This window comes from Theropithecus gelada, chromosome 7b (genome assembly GCF_003255815.1).
Source record: "Theropithecus gelada isolate Dixy chromosome 7b, Tgel_1.0, whole genome shotgun sequence".
Classification (NCBI taxonomy): domain Eukaryota; kingdom Metazoa; phylum Chordata; class Mammalia; order Primates; family Cercopithecidae; genus Theropithecus; species Theropithecus gelada.
In genome coordinates this window covers 69,910,353-69,933,730 of record NC_037675.1, presented here as the reverse complement: position 1 = coordinate 69,933,730, position 23,378 = coordinate 69,910,353, and the positions used below count along the sequence as shown (strand labels likewise).

The window sequence follows — 23,378 nt, the reverse complement described above, 5'->3', positions numbered from 1 at the left end:
GGTGCTATTTTTGTGACTACCTATAACATCTGAGTAAGCTCGTCAGGAGTCACTCCAAGGAAAAATCTTATTATTAGTTGGAAAAATGGGGCAAGGAGGAGGCAGAGAAGAGAAGTAGCTCTGCTGAGTATGTGGCAGTGTGACTTCTAGAACTGTTTGTGTCCATGTGGACTTGGACAAGCCACTTCAGGACTCTGGGTCTGGGTCTTCTCATCCAAAACAAGGTAGGGAAGAGCCGTGCAGCCAGCAGAGCTGCTGCCCTGGGACCCCAGGGCAGACACAGGGCTTCTGCCTTCTGCCCATTCTACACGCTGGAGTCCTTCTCGGGGTGCAGCCCTGGCAAGCGTGTGTGTCTGTGGTAAAGATGACAGACCTTTCCTGTCATTGCTTTAGTGGGAAAATCGCAGAAAAAGGACTATAAACACCTCTGCAGTCTCCCTTTGATTAATGAAAACAGGGCATTACTCACAATTGCTCCTGGGGCCAGGCGCAGTGGCTCATGCATGTAATCCCAGCACTTTGGGAGGTCGAGGCATATGGATCACCTGAGGTCAGGTGTTCGAGACCAGCCTGGCCAACATGGTGACACCCCATCCCTACCAAAAATGTAAAAATTAGCTGGGTGTGGTGGAGGGCACCTGTAATTCCAGCTGCTTGGGAGGCTGAGGCACGAGAGTCACTTGAACCTGGGAGGCAGAGGTTGTAGTGATCATGCCACCACACTCCAGTCTGAGTGACAGAGCAAGATTCTGTCTCAAAAAAAAAAAAAAAGGCTCCTAGGATGTGTATTAATCACAGGTTAATGACTTACACATTCATATAGCATCATATGTATGACACATTATATTTAGATATATTTATATTACACGTATGACACTACATGAATACAAATTACAGGTGTTTGTATAGATATTTGTATATGTATTATAAATATCTATTGTAAGTATACATAGGTAATTACCTACTATTTTATAGGTATTTGTCTCTACAGACACATATATATGTACAGGTTTTTTTTTGTGTGTGTGTGTGTATATATATATGCCCACATATATATAACACTATATCAATACAAATCACAGGTATTTGTATATCTATTACAAATACCTATTACAGATATATATTAGTAAATATCATATTATAGATATTTGTATATATACACATAAATATATAGGTATTTGTATGTGTATGACACTATATGAATGCAAATCACAGGCATACACTTACACACAGATACGGAGTAACCCAAGGCTTCCCTACAAGGCCATGGACAAAAAGCATTTGTCTCCTGTAGTGGACTGAATTGTGTCACCCCCAAAAGATATACTGAAGTCCTAACCCTGGTACCTTATGACCCTATTTTGGAAATAAAAATATATTTGCAGATGTAATTACAATGTAGGTGGAGATGAGATTATTCTGGAGTAGGGTGGACCCTCAATCCAGTATGACTGGTGTCCTTATAAGAAGAGGGGAGAGGAACAGAGACAGAGACTGTCATTCACAAGGAGACCACCACGTGAAGACACGAACGCATAGGGAAGGGCCACGTGAAGACGACCGCAGTGACGGGAGCAGGGCAGCTATAAGCCAAGGAATGTGGAGGAGTGCTGGCTACCACCAGAAGCTGAGAAGAGGCAAGGAAGGACCCTCCCCCACAGCCTTTCGGAGGAACATGGCCCTGGCAAAACCTGGATGTCACACCTCTAGCCTCCAGAACAACGAGGCAATCAATTTCTATTGTTTTCAGCCACTCAGTAAAGTACCCGCCTGGCTAGGGAATCCTCGGAAGCAACCACAGCTCTCTAGCTGAATGGAATGAAGTGAAGCCTTCATGTCAGCACTGGGCTTGCAGCTGCTGAGCCCCCGATGGTGGTCCCTCTTCCCGGCTCTCTCTCAGGAGCAGGGGTAGGGTGGAGATATTCAACTATTTCCAATGGAAACCAACACTTGAAAGGTTGTGAAAGCCCCTAAACCTCCTGCTCTTCCATGGTGATGGCTGACAGCTAAAGCCACACTGCCACTACCCTATGCCCAAGCTTGATCACCTGGAAGTGGGGACTGAGAGAGGACGAGAACGGCACCGCCTTTGAGCTCTCATGGGGTGGCATAAATTTATGGTCAGTATGCCTTCAGATCAGAGGTCCTGCTGTTAGAGAGTTTTATTTTTTTGCTTTAATGGTACACAGGAATTCTCCCCCAGCCCCCTCAAAACACTCACACATCTTTTTAAAATTTGCACCTTTTTTTCAGTCTGGTTTCCTATGGTGAAGGGGAGGCTAGGAAATGCCCAGTAAATCATCTGTCTGTCCTCACTCAATTGAAAGGCAGGAAATGCAGAGAACAGTCACGTTACCTTTCCACTTTGCATACACCAAGAGCTATCAGGACCTGTTCCTTTGAAGGGGAGGCCCTTCTGACAGCAATATTAAATTTTCAAGGCCACTGGAGTTTGTTTCTAGGGAGCAGACCCAAAGTGGGCAGGCATGTGGGATGTTGGCTGTTTTCCCTTCCAGCCCCTTCTAGGAGTAACTTCTTGGGCTTGCCCTGGGAAATCTACTCGGTCAGCAATGATTTAGGGACTCCATGTGCACAGCACCATTGTAAGTCTACGCGGATTAAAGGAATTCTACTCTTGATTCCTAATTTTTAACAAATTTACATCTACAGACAGTCCTAGACTTATAATGATTCAACTAAATGATTTCTTGACTCTATGATGGTGCGAAACCTCCAATTTTGACACAATGTACAGTATTCAATAAACATGAGATATTCACTAATTTATTATAAAGTAGGCTTTGTGTTAGATGATTTTGCCTATTGTAGGCTAATGTAAGTGCTCTGAGCACGTGTACAGTAGGCGAGGCTAACCTACGGAGGTTTGGTAGATTGGACGAATTAAATGCATTTTCAACTCACAATCTTTTCAACTTTCGATGGGTTTATTGGAACTTAACCTTATTGTGAGTGGAGATGCATCTGTAGTTGGTGCAACAGCTAACTCATGTACATAAAATAGTGACCCCCTACAAGGGGGTTTATAAAAGGTGTTCTCCTCAAACTGTAGAAAGGAGCCGAAGATGCTTCCAGGTGGCCAGCCAAAGCTTCTTGGAAGAGGTGAAGGCTCTGAGCCGAGACTTGAAGTCTAGGTAGGGTTGCGGAAGGAGCCCAGGAAGGAGAAATGGCAGTGCTCCAATGCCGGGGACTCCTGAGGATGCCATGGAATGGGGTGTGAGGTTTATTCAGGGGACACTGAGAAACTCAGGGTGTGTGGAGAAGGTGGGGTGGGGTGCTAGGAAACAAGGCAGGAAGGGTATGCAGGCGCTATCCTCTAGGATGCTTTGTGGATGACAGATTAAAATTGTGCTTGCCGTTGGCGTGACCAGCCCTCCCTGGAAGATGGCCTCCACTTGGTCTTGCATTCAAAGAAACACATGTAACTGCAAACACTTTCAGGCCTAATGTGATCTCCATGGTAGGGTTTCTTGAGAGGTCATGCAGGGGTTTCTTGCAGTGCATTTCCCAGTGAACCTTTCCTCAAACCTTCTGGGACGTTTGCTCCTCAGGTTTCACACCCTTAAAAGACTCCTCATTCTTGTTCTTCCTCGCTTTCTCTTTCTAGCCACCTCCTCTTCTCAGGCCGCTCTCTCCCCATCCCCCAGGGGCCCCCTCACTCGTCCTCTGGGTAGCCTGGGCTAAACTCCACCTGATGGCTTTAGGAGCCATCTGGGAGCGATCTGCAGGGAGGAAGGGCACGCTGAGGAGGCTTCAGACAAGGAGAGCAGATGGAGGCTGTTGGTTCCAGGGAGGGACCTGAGCAAGACCCTGGGAAGGAATAGAGCCCCAAAGTAGGATAGGAAAGTCCGACTGGCATCAGGGTGACCAAGGATGGCTCTGGTCTGGGTGGGTTTTCACGTTTGAGGTCTGTCCCCCTTGTCTGACTGTGTTGTTCCCTGCTGTTTCCCCATGCCTAGATGTCCAGAATATAGTAGGTACTTAAGAAAGTAACCATTGAGTGAATAGCAGCTGAGTTATTAGAAGAAATAAAAAAGTGTTCTTAAGAAGAACACTAGTTCAATGACTTGGCTCATAGTAGGAAATCACTGTGCCAGTTCCCTTCTTCTCTTCCCTTCTTCTATGTTAAATGTTTTGTGCTCAGCACGTCCACCTTTAGAATTCTTTTCAGAAAAGATAGCACACATTGAGCCTTAACATCCAGTCCATGAAGCAGATATCATAGGGGAAAAAACCCACACTGGCTGTCAAGGAAGTGGGTGAGTTGTACATGGAACAAGCCAGGGTCTCCGTGTGTGTCTAATGAGGGGTGGGGGTGGGACGCGTGGTTTCGGAGGGTATTTCCAGTGCTGTCTATGATTTCACCCAGCTGTCAATCAGGGTCATGTCTGTTTTATTCAGCTTAGCACTGAGCACACCAGGGACATCTCATACGTTTCTACTGAAGAAAGGAATGTTGGGATGGGTGAGTAAGTAACTCAGCAGTGCCCCAGCTGAAGAGAAGGGATCCTTTGCAACCCCATGGCTGTCAGTGAGCAGACAGCCCAAGGTTCACCTGCCCTGCTGTCCCCAAAGGCAGGAATGCCAGCAGGTGGAAGAGGAGAGACTGTGATCCACCTGGGTCCCTCATGCCTGTTTCCAGTTTCTGCCCACCCTGATTCACAGCCGGGTGGAATCACAGACAGCACTGTAGATACCCTCTAAGATCACGTGTCCCACCCCGTTAGGCAGACAGGGACACCCTGGCTCGTTTCATGTACGACTCACCTACTTCCTTAAGAGCCAGTGTGGGTTTTTTTCCCCTGTGATATCAGCTTCATGGACTGGATATTAAGGTTTAATGTGTTATCTTTCCCAGAAATACTTTAATTCCAAAGATGGACGTGCTGAACACATAACATTTAACACAGAAGAAGGGGCAAGAGAGAAGGAACCAGCACATACGGATGTCCTATTATGAGCGAGTCACTGTGCTAGTGTTCTTCTTAAGAATACTTTTTGGCCGGGTGTGGTGGTTCACGCCAGTAATCCCAGCATTTTGGGAGGCTGAGGCGGGCGGATCACGAGGTCAGGAGTTTGAGACTAGCCTGGCCAACATAGTGAAACTTGGTCTCTACTAAAAATATAAAAATAGGCGGTCGTGATGGCGGGCACCTATAGTCCTAGCTACTCGGGAGGCTAAGACTCACTTGAACCCCGGAGGTGGAGGTTGCAGTGAGCCGAGATTGTGCCACTGCACTCCAGCTTGGGCGACAGACTGAGACTCTGTCTTGAAAAAAAAAAAAAAAAGAAGAATACTTTTTATTTTGTCCTAATACCTCGGCTGCTATTCATTCAACAATTACTTTTTAAATATGTACTATATCCTGGACATCTTCTAGGCATGGGGAAACAGCAGGGAACAAAACAGACAAAAATTCTGCACTGTCACACTGACATTATGGTGGAGAAAACAAACAAGAAACAAGAAAATGATTGAAATACTAGTATATTAGAAGGTGATAAATGCTATGGAAGAAAATAAAGAGCAGGAAAGGAAGACAGGAAGTGCTGGAGGAGAGAGTTGGCAGTGGCCATTAAGATAGGGGGGCCAGGGAAGGCACCACTGGGAAGGGGACTTTGAAGCAAAGACTTGAAGAGGTTAGAGAATCAGCTGTGTCGGCACGTGGGGGAGAAGAGTCCAGCTATAGAAACCACTCACCAGGGGAAAGCTCTGGCAGGAGGACTGTGTGAGGTCTGTTCAGAGAACAGCAAGGAGACCAGCCTGGTAGGCAGGATGCTGAGACCACTCTTTACACCTAGGAAGAACTGGCTTTTCCTGTTAGCGCGACTGGTTGATTGTCTTGCTTAGGAGATCAAGGTCACAGGTGTGATCTTTGTTTTGAGACTTTTGTTTTCCAACAAAAGTCATCTTGCAAGGACAGAAGAGATGGTCACATGAATATATTAATTATCACAAATCTGTCCTTGGAGCTGGTCTGGAGCCTGACTCCACAGCCAACTACCTATTTACACTTATACATATCATCACCCTTTCTGAGCCTCAGTTTTCTCCTTTGAAAATGGGGGACTCACTTGGTAATACCCTATGGGATTGGACTCGTGTATTGTAGAAAGCACTCTGTAACTGTGATCTGCTGTAGAAAGTGTTCACTGTTGTTATTATTATACCATAAAATAACTCATGGTCTATGTCCAGCTCATGTTGGGTCTGTAAAGCCATTTTGGTAGACCAAACTCATTTCTTAGCTCTGTTTGCTAGGTTGCAGAGACGATTTTTACTTATGTGTTACAGTCATCTTATTACTTTGGGTGGGAAAAGATTCCATGAGGCTCTCAGCAGCCCCTCTGACCTTTGGCTGGATCTGTCAGGCCATTTCCCAAACCTGAGATGATCCTACTACCCCCACCCTCCCCACCCCCAACCTCCATCCCACCTCTGCTTTTGTCTCTCTGCCTCACTGGAGAGAGCTGCATGTCTGTGCCAATGGCCTCTATTTCTAAATCATACAGTGTGACCTAGGCACTCAATGCTGCCAAACAATTTTCATCCTTTGGTTAAGCCCTTGTTTGCTTCCTGCGCTGGGAGCTCCAAACCGACTCCACCCAAGTCCCCAGCCCCACCTCGCCTCCCTTTGCTCGCAGCAGATGGCTTGTCTTCAGCTGCACTAGAGGAGCCAGCTCAACAACGTGAACTTCTTCCTGCCTGGAAATTCTTTAACCGTACCTCAGTCTACTCTTGGCTCTGCCCATCTCTTCTAGGGCCAGAGCCAATAACATCTCTCTTGTGGAGAGGATGGTTTCTTCCTACACTGCCTACCATATTGCTCTTTCTTTTTTTTTTTTTTTTTTTTTTTTTGAGACGGAGTCTCGCTCTGTCGCCCAGGTTGGAGTGCAGTGGCCGGATCTCAGCTCACTGCAAGCTCCACCTCCCAGGTTTACGCCATTCTCCTGCCTCAGCCTCCTGAGTAGCTGGGACTACAGGCGCCCGCCACCTCGCCCGGCTAGTTTTTTGTATTTTTTTTAGTAGAGGCGGGGTTTCACCGGGTTAGCCAGGATGGTCTTGATCTCCTGACCTCGTGATCCACCCGTCTCGGCCTCCCAAAGTGCTGGGATTACAGGCGTGAGCCACCGCGCCCGGCCTCATATTGCTCTTTCTATAGAAATAATCCAAGTGATCCCAAAAGATTTATGAATAAAGAAGGTGATTGCTGTCCTGTTGATCACAGCATAAACTGGGAAGCTACCATATGTTCAACAAAAGGGGACTGGCTAAACTGATCATGATACAGCCATGCAGTGGCAAGGAGGGCTTTATCAATAGTATGATCCCAATTTTCTTAGAAGCAAAATGAAGTCAGCGACAACAAACACCAATATGTGTGATGGGGAAAAAAGACTTGAAGGAAATCTACAAAAATAGAAATAATGATTATCTTCTGACGATGAGAGTATGAGGGATTTTTACTTATTCTTAGTACTTTACTCTGAAATTTCTACTATAAGCACATAGTATTTTTATAATTAGAACAAAATGCAAAAGTATTAACAATACCATTTCTCCTTAGAAAAGCTGCATGTGATTCAGTTCCTCTTAGTTATCCCTTTAAATGCAGCATTTCCTGGGGTGGTGCCTGGTTGACAGCTGTGCATGTAAGGACTAGAAGCAAAGAAAACCATAACCAATTAACATTACAGTGGGAACTGAGGCGTGGAGAATGGAAATGCCTCCACAGAAATGTGTTATTACTAACTTTTTTTTTTCCATCATGGGACAGGTGTTTAAGGGAATGCACTAAATTTACTCCAGATAATATATTTTTTTAAAATACTATGATTATTGTATTTTTCTGCTTCTCCTTTCATGTGAACTTTTAACATGAGAACTATTTGGTAATGGATGTTGCATTTTAGGTCTTTTAAATCTATTTAATGGAGGCCTACTGTGTGCCAGCACTGGTGAGACAAGGGGTTATCTGCCATTGTGTCTCAAAAGGGAATGGGGCAGCACCCTCACTAGGGGCTTTGCAAATGTTTGGGGGAGTTTTTGACTGTCAACATGACTGAAGGAAAGGTGCTGTTGATTTAGCGGGTGAGGACCAGGGTTACCACACACCCTGCAATATATGGGGCAGTCCTATATAACTAAGAATGGACCCACCCCAATCCCAATGCCTGGGAGGTGAAACACGGAACTGGACAGAACAGTGCGGAAGATACAAACTCGAATGCTCCTCTACCCCCAGGCCAGGCAAGCAGAGGCTGTAGCGAAGTGGGGACAGCTGTTTCGAGCACTGGCCAGCATCACTACGCTTAAATCCAGGGTTACTCTATCTCCCCGGCCTCCCAGCAAAGCCAGAAATCTAGATGTGGATGTAAAATTTCCTGATTAAACAAACAAACAAACACACACAGAATGGGCCAAACAAAACATATCTATGGGCCAGATTTGGCCTTCACGTCTCTACTTGGAACCCTGCTTTAGGTAAAGACATAGTCTCTGTCTTCACGAGAGTAATAGAACAGTGCCCTTACGAGTTCAAATTCAAGTCCTTCAGGGGACAAATATGGGTTCCAGTTGCAGCTCTGCCATTTACTACCTATGCTCTTGGCAAGTGAAAATCCTCTGAACCTCACTTTCCTCCTCCATAAAATGGAACTGATGGTAACCCTCTTCGGTTTGTGCGAAGATGAATCTGGGGAGAGACCCCCCAGTGCCTGCACATGGAAAATGATTAATAAAGCAGAGCTAATATTATTATTATTAAGGATATCACAGTCTAAAATAAGCATCTGCTGTGTACAGCACTCTATGCTAGATGCTGAGGGGTTGTAAACAAGTGTGAGAGAAAGCTCTTGACCTGGAGTGTTTTCATTCTAGAAAAAGAGAGAAACCCTGGATGTAAATACTGTGAGAATATGACTGACGTCAGACAATTACTGGAGACCAGAGGCAGGCACTTCTTGGGAAGTGGGGAATCCTGCCAGGCAGAGAGGACGGCAGGGGAACAGCCTAAGCAAAAGCAAGGAGACAGACGGACAAAATCATAGTAACACGTGCTTATCGCGGCCAGGCACTCTCCGAGTCCTCTGTGGGGGCGAAATCTGCTGCTCAGGCATCAAACCTGCGAGGGACGCGACATGGGGCTGAAGGGGCGCTGGAGTCAGGTCATGGGGCTGCTGACTGCCAGGCCAGAGCATGGATATTTAATGTGTGGCCAGGGAGTGGAAACAAGGAAGTGAGCTGTAGGGACAGTGATCTAGGATCCAAGGATGATGTGGAAGTGGAGATGGGGACAGTGGCCTTGTGGGGAGAGCACACATGAGGCCTGGGACTGGGTAGGGAGTGCTGAGGAGGTGCTTTACCAGGCCTCCGAGAGAATGGAATTTGGGAGTGGCGGGGTATGCAGTTAAAACTGACTGCCTGGGGGATCATGGGAATTTTATATAGGGAAAATAATTTGAAACTTTTGTACCCCCTCCACACTATTCTGGCTTGCTTTCTCCACCCTCTGCCAGGCTGTTCATTCACCGGCATGTTTTTTTCTCGGTCGACTACTCTTCTTGGTTATAAATGCCTCTCTTTAACTATTTTTAAGAATTTTTGGAAGCAACTCCTTCTCTGGCAAATGTGCTGTTATTTCCCAATGTCTCTAGAAAACCTGGACTCATCCCCCACCCCTGCCTCTCTAGAACACAGATCACTGCTAGGGTTATTGATGGATTGGGTACAGCAGAACTTCCAGAGTTTTCGCCCATCTAGGCTGGCTGATATGGAATTCCATATTGCATATGAAGGAAGGATGTGCTTAGCAAATACCGTGAAACAACATTTGCAGGGGAAATTGCTAATCCACTAAAAGAACAAACTGTCTCTAAGCACTCCAACAACATTCATTTACATTCCAACAGGCAAAATGCTGTTTACACAAGAGGCGCATCTATTTTTAAAAGTACACCAGGCACACCTCTCCTAGGGAAGATTCTGTAAGCTGTGACTCTGCAGGATAAAGAGTAGTAAGACTGCTTTGCAGGGGATGTCCCATACCTGAGGTTCTTCAGACCGTAACTGGAATTGGTCCAAACCAATGACGCTTCGCTGCAATGCATCTTTAGCATGAAAGATTCCATGAATAATCACTTAAGGTCCCCCAACAGACAACTGCTATACAACCACTGGAGGGGTACTTACACCTAAGGACTATTATCTCCTCCAGGAAAGAATCCTTTGCTTTGAAAAGTGAGTATAATGCCCTCATGTCCACATTTCCAGGAGGAAAAGTAAACAAATCCAAGTGTGTGGTGACTGGCACCTCTTGGTCCAGGAGGGAGCACGACGCAGTGTGTGCGCAGGAAGTGAGCACTCCTGTGAGTGAAAGGGGGCAGAGCCTGCCTGCAGAGCCGTGAGAAAGTCTCTCCATGTTGCTCCCTCAGAGGAGTCCTGCTAGTTCTTTTTCTGTAGTAGGACAACCTACACCCTCCTTCTGAGTCCCCCAATCCCCCACCAGCACTAAAACAGATGTGGGGGAAAACTAGCAGCAACGAAGAATTATTAGACAACGGTCAGATCTGATCGAAGTTTTAAGAGGCTGCCTTGTAGATGGCAAGTTTCCTGTCACCAAACATAAGCTCACCATCAGTCAGCAGGGAGAGTGGCAGGATTCCGCTGTAAATTCTTGCAGGACTTAGTGGAAAGAAATACCTATCAGACTTTTTCCCCCTTTCTTCTAGATCTTTCGATAAAAATGTGTCCAGGGCATGGATGAAGCACCAGATAAGAGCTAACATTCTTGTGGTTAGCTGGACCAATGATTTGGTGCAAGCCACTCCTCATTGGTCAAATGAAGTTTGGGGCTCAAAGAAATGTGAGTTGTGCCCTCCTTTTCTCCCCTCTACGATCCCTCCCCCTGGAACATTCTGTGACTACAGACTGTGGCTCAAAAACGGGGATGTTCCAAGTCTGACTCAGTCACCAGCCTTGGAATTAGGGTTGTCCTGAGGAGATGACACAGACAGCTGGGAGACTATCTGGTGGCTTTTGAAGAACCTGACCTACTCCTGGGGCTCAAAACCCTCAGCTCCCACTCTGACTCCCAGGGCCTGAAATGCCAGCCTCACAGTCACTCCCTGGGGATCTGAATACACCCCTACCCACTCAGGGGTCCTATAATCAAATGCAAATTAGGTCTTTATGCAACAAAGGGGTGGGAGGAGGGATTTGCTGACAACCCTGTGAGTGCCTGGCAGAAGGCCCTGGGGACTGATGGCCCCCCATGGAGGGAGGTCAGGAAAGAAAGGAGAACAGAAAAGGGAGAGCACTCAGAACGGGTCAGAGGCCTTGGGCAGCCCCCACTTCATCCCCAGTGTGCCCTGGGTTGGGGGGATAACCCTGGGTCATCAGCCTTGGGCATTGTCTTAGCCGCGTCAGGACCCCCACCCTGCGCATCACGGACTACACTTCTGGCCTCCTTGCATGTGATGCTCTGTGCTAACCAGCAATTCTCCAGGCCCAGAACCCAGAGACATCTACTCTGTCCCTCTCATTTCTCCCAAGACCCCAGAAGTCAGGACTCAACACTAAGAGTGGGGCCTGATGCGGTACAGCTTGGAGAAGAGGCGTGCACAGAGGGTGGAGAGCCATCTCGGATCCAGCTCCTGCAGAGTAAATCAAACTGCCCTCCTCCCCCACAACCCGCTCTGCAATCCTTTCCAATCAGGGAGTCTAAAATTACCATATTTACAGCATCTGCAGCCAAGCCAAGCACTAAACAAGATGAATAGTGGTGACGCACGAGCCTGAGTGGGAGCCTGGGTAGAAGCATGCAGCCGGCTGGGCTGGGTAGTGCTGGGCTGGGCTGGGCTGGGCCCTGGGGGCGAGTGAGCCACAGCGGGAGAGTGAGGACAGTCCCAGGCAGGGGTCCTGATGGATGAACTCACCCAGCACTAAGGGGAGGTAGAGAAAGGGGTGGTGGGTGAGGAAGCCTCGGTATCTCAGCCTTCTTAGAAAAAGAGAGAGAGGAGGCAATTAACAGAGAGAGAACATGAGAATATGCTGCTGACTTTAGGTTTCTCTCCTTCCTCCTCTGCCTCCCTCCCCTTAAACTCTCCAGGAGGAACCCACTGAGGCCTCCAAGCCAGGATGCCTTCCATGGAGTTTCCTTGTGTGTATGTGGGGTGGGGGATTTCCAGCAGGGTTTTGCTCTGGATTCTTCCAGTGGGGACACCCATGCCTTGTGAGTTTCCTTCCCAAGCAGCCTTTTCCAAGGACGCTCTGTCAACCTACACAGATCAGTGACTTCATTCCTAAAAAAGGCCTGCAGGTCTGGGTGCTTTCGTTCTGGAGGAGACTAAGGCCAGGAATGACAGGGAGTGTGTTCTGCTTCAGGGTGTCCCAACACTTTTTGTCTGAGCCTGGCTGTTCTCTCCCCAGAAGGAAAAACGCCCAGGAAAAGAGGCTTGGTGACTCATGACCTGCTCGCTTGCACTCGGAGTTTCAGAGCTAGGAGGGAGCTACAGACAACAGACAGAGGGAAAGAGACAGGGCCAAGGAACCCGGGCTTGTGGACTCTAAGGCCAGTGCTGTCTCCTGCCCCGGAGGTTCACCATGGATTCTGTGATGCTCCCAGGTGCTGAGGAGTGAGTGGGGCTCCTGGACCCCAACACTCCGTCCTTCAGCCAGAGCATCTCCATTTTGAGCTGTTTTGTGGACTGGGCTTCTCTTTATGTTTTCAATTCCTTTCCCCAAAATGTTCAGTGACTTGAGTAAAGTCACTGGCCTGTATGAGCCAACAGGAAGTGGAAGATAACAGTGGGTGGCTGGAAGGAAGGCAGAATGAGGCGTCTTTAGAAACAGATGGAATGTAGCAGGAGATGCTGAGAAAGGGGGTTAATCCCGACATAAGGTCATGATCAGCACTCACATGTGAACCAGCCCCCAGAAGAAGACGTCTCCCCTGAGAGATTTAGAGCCAGAAGCCACCTGCACTAATCCTGCCGGAACCTGAACCCAGATCCCAAAGTGTGAGCTGTTTGTTAAGCACCGATCTAGTCCAGGACAGCCATTTGTAATAGGAGGTGAGGAGAGGCTAGATTTGCTGGTGCTTGAGTTGGAGCTGCACAAAAACAAATGTTTCCAAGCTGAGGCCATCATGAAATAGGCAGACCATTCAGCACATGACTAATTCTGGCCTCACCCTCAGGGTGTGCTAGAAGGAGAAAGTCCTGATAAACTGCACAGAGGTGTTTCTGCTCTTCTCAATTGCCCAGAATTGCCAAGAGTTTGCCATTAACATTAACATGGTAAGAACTGAGTGGAGTTGGTCGCCCGAGATAACAGCTCCCGTTCCCACTAACCTCTGCCCTATCCTAGGTAGGGCCCATGCTAACCCATAGGAGCCAGAAGTCCTCCTCTCTTCTCCTCCCGCCTCTCAGAGCACACCTCTGTCTCCTCCCTCTGGCTCCTCTTTCTCACCCTCAAATGGTATTCCTCCAGTTTTGGGGCTTCTATTTTTTCTTCCAACTCTGTCTGCTCTCCTTGAGTGACTTTACTTTTCGTTGGCTTCGTTTATCACAAAAACCTGTGACCTCAGCTACAGCCATCTTCCAGAACTGCCCACATATATTCCCAACATTCTATGGTTGTCTCAAATCACACATGTTCAAGACTGATCTCATTATCTATGCTCCCTTGCTTTCCATGACAAGCCCCTCTTTTCCTGAAGGTTCCTACCCTGTCTCCTCTCTCTCAGTCAACGATATCACCAGCTACTCAGACATCCAAATGGAAAACTCTGGACCCTCCCTCTCCCTCAACAAGGCCTGACAATTTAGAGGCCTGATGAGTCCTCTAAATCTCTCCTCTTCACATCTATGCCACTATAGCCCCAGATTAGGCTCTTAGCTCCTCTCTGCTGCTACCAGTCCTTCCTCCAGGATCTCCCAACCTTGGATCTCCCTCCATGGTATCAACTGGAGACAACTGTCTAAACACAGATCTGATTATTCCGTAAGTAAAATATTTGCTGGTGACCCACTGTGTGCCAGACTTTGTGCCCAGAACTGGGAATACAGTGGTGGATACAGCAGGTATCTTGTAAGATAAGGTAAGATGTGAGGTAACTCATATCTCAGGGAATCAAACAAGAAACAAGCTCAAAAACAGATACGTGAATAAAATATTCTAAGTTGCAGGGTAGGAAATAATGGGGTGGGGCGGGTATCTGTGCCACCCCTTGCAGAAAGACCTTCAGAGGTTCCTCATTACCGACAGAACAAAGTTCAGACTCCACTTGGTAAGCAAAAGTCTTACTAATGTGGCCCAATCTATTTTTCAACTCCCTCTCCCACCACTACCTTCTTCCGTCCAACCCCCTAGTCTGTGTTCCATGTCCTATTCATCGGTGAATCCCAAGCCCTTCACTCTTGGCAAATAACAAGCAGACAATGAATACTTAGGGAAATCAATGTGTGGACGAGCAAATGATGGATAGGTGTCCATAGGCATGCCCTCTCCCCTTTCTTACCTCTACTCTGGTGAAACTTCTTTACAATAGCCCCTTCCTTTGGGTCTCCAAAATGTTTCTCACACTGTTTCTGCCCCAGGTACTCATAATAATGTCTTTCCTACTAGACAGTTAAGGCATTAAGGACAAGGGCAATATTGTTCCATTCCGAAAAAAATGCCTGGCACACAGCAGGTGCCTGAAACATGCCAGTGGAGTTGACTGCGAAGAGCCTGAAGCAAGGGGAAGTGAGTGTTGTCTTTTTTTAGATTGTTTCCTACAAATACTCCAGTGGCCATAATATTTGGGTGGAAAAAAGAAGCATGAAGATATCCACTGCCAAGTGGGCAGTCAGAGGCATACACCTCTTTGCTCAAGGAACAGCCTCAAAGAGCCCAACTTTGTCCCTGTGTCTTTGCCTTTGAAAATAATTTTGCACAAACAAAGAAGAGAATAATGAACCAGATATGTGCCCATGGAATCTGGTGCTCAAAGATATGCCCTTATCCATCTGAACAGAAACTCATCTGGATCAGGAGTTGGTTCTAGGGCTAAGCTTGTCCCTTCACATGATCTGTGAAGAACCAACCTCATTCATCCTAGCGACAGAATATTTATTTATTCCCAAGGACCTTAAGTGAAACCTAACTCCTTTGCTGCTCTCACACCCCGTCCCTGGAACTCCTTAATCACTATTCCCTAAGCCCAGAATAATTGAACACAGGGGTCTGTTGGTTTATGGCAAATGCACTCGGAGTCCCTGCCTTCTTTGGCAGGATGGGAGGAAGGTGGACAGGTAACCACCATGAAAAAACTTCAATAAAAATCTGATTATAGGTAAGAATAAAAATAAGAGGTAGATTTTGTGCATGTTTTTAGGCTTGGTGCCTGCTCTCGGAAAAGTACTGGGCATGTGCCAATCTGCCTGGCTTACCTAGATCATTGTTGACTCTTGAATTTCACACATGGTCACCTAGTCCTCCTTTCTTTTTTCAGTCTCCCCAGAAAGCACCCCACCCCTGATCTGGGCATTTCATTAGTCCTATCTCTTTAGGGACCATTTCAGATTTTTCTTGACAGTCTTATTTTATTCACTCTGGTTCAATGTCGCCAACCCAACAATTCTCAGCCAAGCCTCCAAAGGAAATACAATCTGCCTGCTGCGTCAGATCACTTGGAAACAGACACGACTGGCTTGGAGTCACTCCATGCAGGGCTGTAAAATTGTTCTCTCCTTCTAAGTGGGTTGGGTTAAGCCCAAGCTGAGGCAAGAGATTTCCAAGGAACACAGAGCAGAGGACTGTAGTAAGTGGTGGTGATTCAGTCAGTGGTCCTCTTGCTTCTGAGTCAGTATTAACCTTCCTCCAGCAGCAAGTATGCGTAGGCGGCCTTCACAGTCAAACAAAACAGTGAGGTCTTCAACACTGGGGTTCATGAAACAGTTTACAAGAGTAGTGGGGATGCAGGCTTGGTGTAAATCTCTTTATTCCTGCCAAGTTCTAGTCTAAATTTTTGTGTTTCCAAGATAAATGAAAGTTAGTTAAATTGATTTTGCGATTTATGTATCTCGTGTAAAGTTGGCAGGGTGTCCACAGTTCCATTAGGCCAACTCCACCAAATACCATTGAAATTCTGATACACATTTGTCTGAAGGTCTCCTTGGACTTTCAAATGGGGTTAATTTATTCTTGGACTTAATTTTGCAATGTGTCATGTTTTTGTTTTAATTACCTGAGAGGCTGTCTGGTGTAACAAAAAGAGTTCTAGATTAGGAATCAGAAGTCCCAGTTATATCATTCACAGGGCAAGTCCTTTAATGTGCCTTAGTTGCCTTATCTACAAAATAGGAATTGTGCTACTTGCTTTGAAAATCATAAAGCATTATACAAATGTAGGGAGCGGTTGGCCCCAGCAGTGGCTGTGTGGTTGAAAAGGAAGTGATTTTCCAGGTCCCACTGAAGCTGTGGCCCAAAACAATGTGGCAGGAATATGAACATGGGTGATCAGATGAGCAGGACACTGACTGCCCTTTTAGAAGACCTAGTTCCAACACAAGACAAATCCTTCCATCTCATTAATTTGTGTTTTTATATAATCTTTTATTTTAGATAAATCTTAGAAGTAAGCCATTCAATCTTGTACCCAACCGAAGAATTTTTCTCCATTTTTTTCCGCAAGGAACATAATGTAAATTCTTGATATTCAATAATATGTCTTTATTGAATCATTTCTAGTCCCAGATTTCTAGCTTTTAGGGAATAGGAATAAAAGTGTTTGACTTCAAATAATTTAGTATTTTGGCAAAATGTGCTTGTAAACAGATAATCATGGAGAAAAAGCTAGGACGGCAGTAGTAGAAGAGTGACAGGTTCTCTAAGGCAGGAGTTGGCAAACTACAGCCCAAGGGCCAATTCCAGCCCACTACCTATTTTTGTAAAGAAATTTTTTTAGAACATAACCATGCTTATCCATTTACATATTGCCTACGGCTGTTTTTACACTACAATGATAAAATTGAGTAGTTGGCAGAGATAATATGACTTGCAAAGCTTGAAATATTTACCATCTGGCCTTTTACAGAAACGTTGCTGACCTCTGCTCTAAGGGAATCAGAAATCTTACAAAGATTTAAGTTGGGTTAGCGAATGGGAGAAAGGCATTCCAGCTGACTGGAATAGTAAGCACAAAAGAATGGAGTTATTAAAGAATATTTGATGTTTAAAAAGCAATGGGATGTCTCCTTGGTATAAGACAGGGAACAATGGGAGATGAGGCTGGAAACATGGGCTGAGTTTGGACAGAGAAAGACCCTGTAAGTCAAGGCTAATGGGTTTGAAATCCATCTTGTAGACCTTTGGTCTCCAAATAGGATGCATGCCCCAGAGTTACATAAGATGATCCATTAGAATTTAGTAGTCAGGAAGTACTAGAATTTGAACTTATTTTTTTCTAGGAAATAAAAAACATGGTCTTATATTTGATATAAATATTGACAATGGAGTCCTCACATCCATTGTTATGTGTCATGAATTGTTCATGAGATATCCTGTGGCAAGATTAGGACCTGCACATTGCAGAGGGGGTAAATGGTGTCCTCAGTCCTCACTCCCCTGGGGCTTTCAATGACATACAAATCACTACAGCTTGCACATTCCTGACTCATTGGATTATGGATATTATCAAATTTAACCTAACACACACAAAATGGACAAGTGGATTAAAATATTCCCGCACAGAAACAATGGATCAAAGATAATATTAGTAGTATAAGCACAAGCAAATAATAAAAATAATAGCATTGATACTGCCCTTAGAACAAGTTTTCTTCAGTCATATTACAAGGCGAAGACAATGACCAGATATTCGCATGTAACAAGAAGTCAAACCAAAACAATTAGAAATTTCCAAGAAAACTATTAGATATAAGGATTTATATTATTTCCATCACAAATGAACTATCTCTCCTGACATATTTATTGTGCTTTGAGATATTACGTAATGACAGTATGAAGCCATCATAATTGACAAGACATTTTAAGCTATTGCTTACTTCATCTTTATCTCGGCCTTTAAAAAAATTAATTTTGTGTATGTTTCATAAAGTACATAATATATTAGGCAACTAATACCTGTGTATAATATAAAAAGAAATATATGTATATTGGGAGTACCTATTCAAAATTGTTTACTGATGGGGTGTTAAATCAACAAAGACTGGGAACCACTTCTACACAAAATAGAGGACCAATGGGGATCTCAACAAAAGAGGAGATGGGATGAGGTTTGTTTTGTGAAAGATCTCACAGGCTGCCATGTAAAAGATAGACTCTTGCAGAGTGGCCACTTAAAGCCATTTTTAAGTGCCCAAAGATCTTGAAACAAAAGTTGTAATACTAAGAGCTGTTATGACAAATTCCACTTTGCCAGCTCTTTCTTCTTTAAGAAATGAATGGCTTCTTCAGGCCCAAACAAGGCCCCAAAGGATTGCACTGACAATACAGCTTTGCTACAAGCCGTTAGTTGGGTGACATGGGCAGATTTCAGGGATGAGAAAACACACCCAAGGAATACCGCATGCCATCTAGACTCAACTTTCCCCTCTGACCTGCATGGGTTTCCAAGGCAAAGGGGTCTTCAATCACGAGGGCTCTTGCCACTGTTTCAGCCAGAGGGGCCATTCCCCCTCCTGACAGGCATGATTAATTGATTCTGATGCACAGACACACTCTGAGGACTGTGTATATAAGATGTGGCTTCTGGGAAGGACTATGGCATTTCTCCTGCTGGAAAGGGGCCAGGTAGTCCATTAGCCTGTTACAGCCAGTTCTCCTTAGCCACCTAAGGAGAGGTTCTTTGCCACAAAGAACCCAACTGTCAGATTTGAAGAACTTAACCAATATTTGTCAGATCTTTAAGAAAAGAGGAACCTGAACTGAGCTGAGCAGAGAAAGGATTTGCAGTCTCTCCCTGGAGATCAGCTTGGGCAGTCCCAGGAAAGCACCAGCACTGGTCTAGAGCCTAAACCTACACATCTGGAAACATCACAGAGGGCTTCCTTCTCTGTGCTCCATGAATGAGGACATACCCTCTTCTTTTCTGCCTATCTTTTTCAAGAACTTGAAGGGGCAAAGTGAAAACAAAAACAAACGATAGCAATGACAACCACTTTTTATGGTCAAAGATGTGGGTGTGGGTGAAGAAAGCATGCCCTGTCTGTGTTTCCAAACTTCACATCATCTGGCCCTACTCTTCAACTCAACCTTCTTCCCCACATGGAGTCTTTATTCCAGTAATGTCTGTTTCCTTCTTTCGAACACACCATCCAATTCCATTCTTTGGTCTTTGTTGAATTTTACTCAACCTTGGAATCCTCACAAGCTGTCATTTCTTCACAAAGTGTCCCTCACCACCCCTAAACCCACCCTCTCTTTCTTCTGGTTGGCTAGAGAGATTCACATTCAATTAGAGTCCCCTTGTGTGTTTTTCTGATTGTTTCAGGTCTCCCCAGCTGACTTTCTTTCGGTTGGGGTGTCATTATATATTTGCATAGCACCTAGAACCACGCTAAACCCTGTTTTGCAAATACTTATTGTTTGATGATCCTACTAGTGGTACATGTTACATAGAGAAATGAGGGAACAAGCTGAGCAATAAATAAGTCTCTCATTTCCACATGAAGAGTAAGATCTTGGGAAGGTGGCAAGTGAATCAAATTGAATAAGGGAGGGCTGAATAAGTCATCTGTAATGACTTTCAGGGTTCATGTAAGTGGAGCTTATCTCAATCGTCAAGGATTTCTAGCTAGAAGAGGTCTGATGATCCAACAGTGTTGTGGTGTGGTCTGTAGTAGAGTCCTAGGTTCTTGAACCTTGAACAGGGTGCAAGGAACTCAGATGATCCAATGTTTGCCTCCAGTGGATCATTTGAATTCTCTAGATCCTGTATTAAAAAAAAAAAAAAAAAGGAGCAGGGTAGGATTCCCTCATGTCCTGGAGGCATTTGGAAGGGGCTGAGCATGGGCAGCTCTATCCAGTGGCTTCTCTCTGTCCCTCTGTTGCTTTGGTGCAGCTGCTCACAATGGATGCCAGCACAGAAATGCTCTTCTGAGGACACATTCTGCCAGGATTATAGGCCTTAAAGGAGATACTGACACAGAAGACCATCCTAACACTCTCTTACAGCATTGATAAAGAACAGCAAACACAGGAGCCAACAGCAGCCTGGAGGATATGGGCCCTGTTAGAGGCCACAGTTTAGCATCTTTTCACCCAGATGAGGAAGAAAAGTCCCTCCTTTCTCACCCCTTCCCCAAAATTAAAACAATGAAAATCAGTTCTCATTATCCCGATAATTAAGTCCCATTCAGCCAGCTGACAGCGGCCAAAGAATGATTTTTCTGTGCTGCACTGTGTGGCTGCCCTCCATGGCCCCATTCATGGGCCACTGTGTGCATTTAATCACCCTTAGCTGGGCCGAGCTAATGAAATGCTGGGGCCTTGCCCTGCCCTGACCCTGCTGCTATTTCTATCTGAGCTCAGCACGTCCTTTGCTTGACAGTTGCAACCGAACAAGCAGATTTTTCTCTCCCATCTATGGAGTGTAAAGAGCCTATTTTGGCAGCCTGTGGGGCTGGGGACCCCTCTGGAAACCCAGTGAATGCCCCTGGAGGTTAACGTGCAAAGCTGTTTTCCAGACTGAGAGGCGGGCGGAGGAGGGGGTGGAGTGCTGGCGACTTGGAGGCAAGGAGGCTGTGGCTGGGGGCTTTTCTGGGGCAGAAGGGGAAGATGAACCTGGAAGAAGCATGGGGCCATGAGGTGGGGCTGACTGATCCATCCTGTCGCAAACCTGAACAAAAGCTCTTTGTCAGTTATCAAAAATCTCCCTCCCTCACTGGGGTCAAAGTGAGAAAATCCATTGCACTGGGTTTCCAGTTCGCATGGCATGGAGAAAGGGGGGATCCCTGTGGAGAGAGACTGCTCTCTTGAAGTTCCTAGCTGTTGTTTTAATGATTTCCCAAGATTCAGAAGTTAGGGAATAAGATGGCAAAATTATAGGCATTTATCCATACCAAAATCTAGGGATTTACACTTAGCTAGTGGGGAAAAAAACTTTCTTTGAGGGAAGTTGTAGAAAAGAGGCAAAAACAATGTGTTAAATGTGATGGCATGGTGGCTTTATATAGAAAGGACATATCTAAAGAAGGACGTAAATCAGGGGTGACAAACTCAAATGCCCTCAGGGGCCAGAGAGATCAGAGGTCACCGAAATGAGAGAAGAGAGACAGGTGGGAACTGTGGCCAATTAGAAACCACTGGGCCAGCCCCACCCAGGGCAGGCTGGTCCTGCTCGGCCCCAGCTCTTTTTTGCCATACAAGTAGGCAGGCCCATGATTTTCTGTAATTTGAAAAAAGAGAAATCAGAAAGCTCTATTCTTATACAAAATCTCCCAATTGTTAATGTTAGAAACTAATTCAAGATGTTGAAAAAGAAAAAAAAAGCGGTGTGCTAGCCAAACAAACTATGTTGGCATTCTGTGAGCCCACCCCTAACATTAGCAGAGCCTGGGGCAAGAGTACAAATGGAGGCCCCCATATCATATGTCTAAATATTTAAAAGTATAAATCAAGCTGACTAACTGTTAAACAAAATATATTCTGTCTGTCTACAACGAAAAAATACGCCTTCCTAAAGACCTGGCAGCCAGGTGTGAGAATTCAGAGTTCTGGGACATCTTGGAGTTGCACACAGACACGGGGCAGCAGAGAAGAGCTGGCTCCTGGCCCCCGGCCCTCCCCTTCCCACCCCAGCTCCAGCCTGCACACCTATGGGAGTCGAGCTCTGTCTATCCCCGACACCTCACACAGCCTCCCCTTGGCTGCCCCTCTGGCTTAATGCTCCTCACATCAAAGGTGCAGACTGCCCTTAGGAGGACAGACTCAAATGGATTTGGTGACATTTGACAGGACTCTGGGGACCTGGGACCCAGAATGTGAGATGTCTTGGCTCTTTGGCCCATGGGACTGGAAAGAGCCAGAGCTAGGCTCTTTAAAGTGTGGGGTCTAAGTCAGGGTCCCCTCCTAGCAAGACCTAAGCATGTTACTGGCCCCAGTTTGAGATCGCTGACTTAAATAAACACCCAGAAATGAAGACGTCTTGATGCTTTGCCTGGGTTTTTGACTAACTAGCTACATGACCTTGGGTAAATCATCATCGTTTTGTGAACCAGTTTCTACATAATTAAAATGGGGACAAAATACCTCTTCTAACCAATTCATTTGAAAACTAAAATGAGATTACATATGAAAATATTTTAAAGCAGTAAATAAAGAAATAAAAAGGCCAATTAAGAAAAAAAAAACTGCCACAGACACAAATTTTATCAAAGGGAGCATATATGTGAAGGTCTCATTCAAAATATCCCATTAAGAGTCTTTTTAATCTCAAGATACGGGCTAAATCTAGAACTAAAATGATAGTACTTTTCATTAACGTTGTTTCCTCTTTTCCAACAATCCCTTAGGATGGGTCTCCTATCACACTGATCTTAAAAGGACATTGCAGAGGTAAATAAAACAAAAACAAAAGTGAAACCTGTTTCAGTGATTCGTGGCTTCTTTTTAAGAGCAACCTCCTTTAACCAACATTAAGGTAGGATCTCTATTTAGGGACAGGTGCTACTATTGTGACAGTCATTCTAAAAATGTTGGGTGCCCTTTTTTTTTTTTTTTTTTGAGGTGGGATCTCACTCTGTTGTCCAGGCTGGAGTGCAGTGGTGCAGCCACGGCTCACTGCAGCTTCTACCTCCCAGGCTCAAGTGATCCTCCCACCTCAGCCTCCCGAGTAGTGGGGACTATAGATGCTCACCACCACACCCACCTAATTTTTTCAATTTTTTTTTGGTAGAGACAGCATCTCTGTTTCCAGGCTGGTCCTAAACTCCTGGACTCAAGGGATCCTTCCATCTTGGCCTCCCAAAATGCTGGGATTACGGGCATGAGACACTGAGACTGGCTGGGTCTCAATTTTTAATGAAAGAAAACCAATAGGAAAAATAGCAAAAGGGGGAAAAAAAGACTACTTAAAAGAATAATGGAATACTAAAAAAATTCCACAAGGATCTAAATCAATAATAAGACTGAACTTTTATTTTTAAAGATTTAAGGAAAATTAACTTCAAGCCATAGAGTTAGACAAAATTTTACGAAGGATTACTTGAGCTACCAGGAAACATTTATGTGACAGTTAATTTAAGAGTTCCTTCCAAAGAAATAGAGTTTGATAGAGATAATCATTCAAAAGCATGACTGGCCTGGTACTGAAAGATATCCTTCCATTTAGACAAATGTAGGGCTCTGAAAG

General features: G+C 45.4%; 1 protein-coding gene across 5 annotated transcripts in view; it reads right to left on the bottom strand.

The window, feature by feature from the left end:
- The window catches only part of RAD51B (RAD51 paralog B), an 848,991-nt gene that overhangs the window by 127,281 nt on the left and 698,332 nt on the right, over window positions 1–23,378 (bottom strand). The window contains exon 11 of one of the 5 annotated variants that reach the window (XM_025392664.1): window positions 17,687–19,958. The exons of the other annotated variants lie outside the window; for them this stretch is intronic. Coding sequence (XP_025248449.1) covers window positions 19,939–19,958 — 20 coding nt within the window. The 3' untranslated portion in view covers window positions 17,687–19,938. Of the gene's footprint in view, window positions 1–17,686; window positions 19,959–23,378 lie in introns of those variants that run through there. 5 annotated transcript variants of the gene reach the window in all.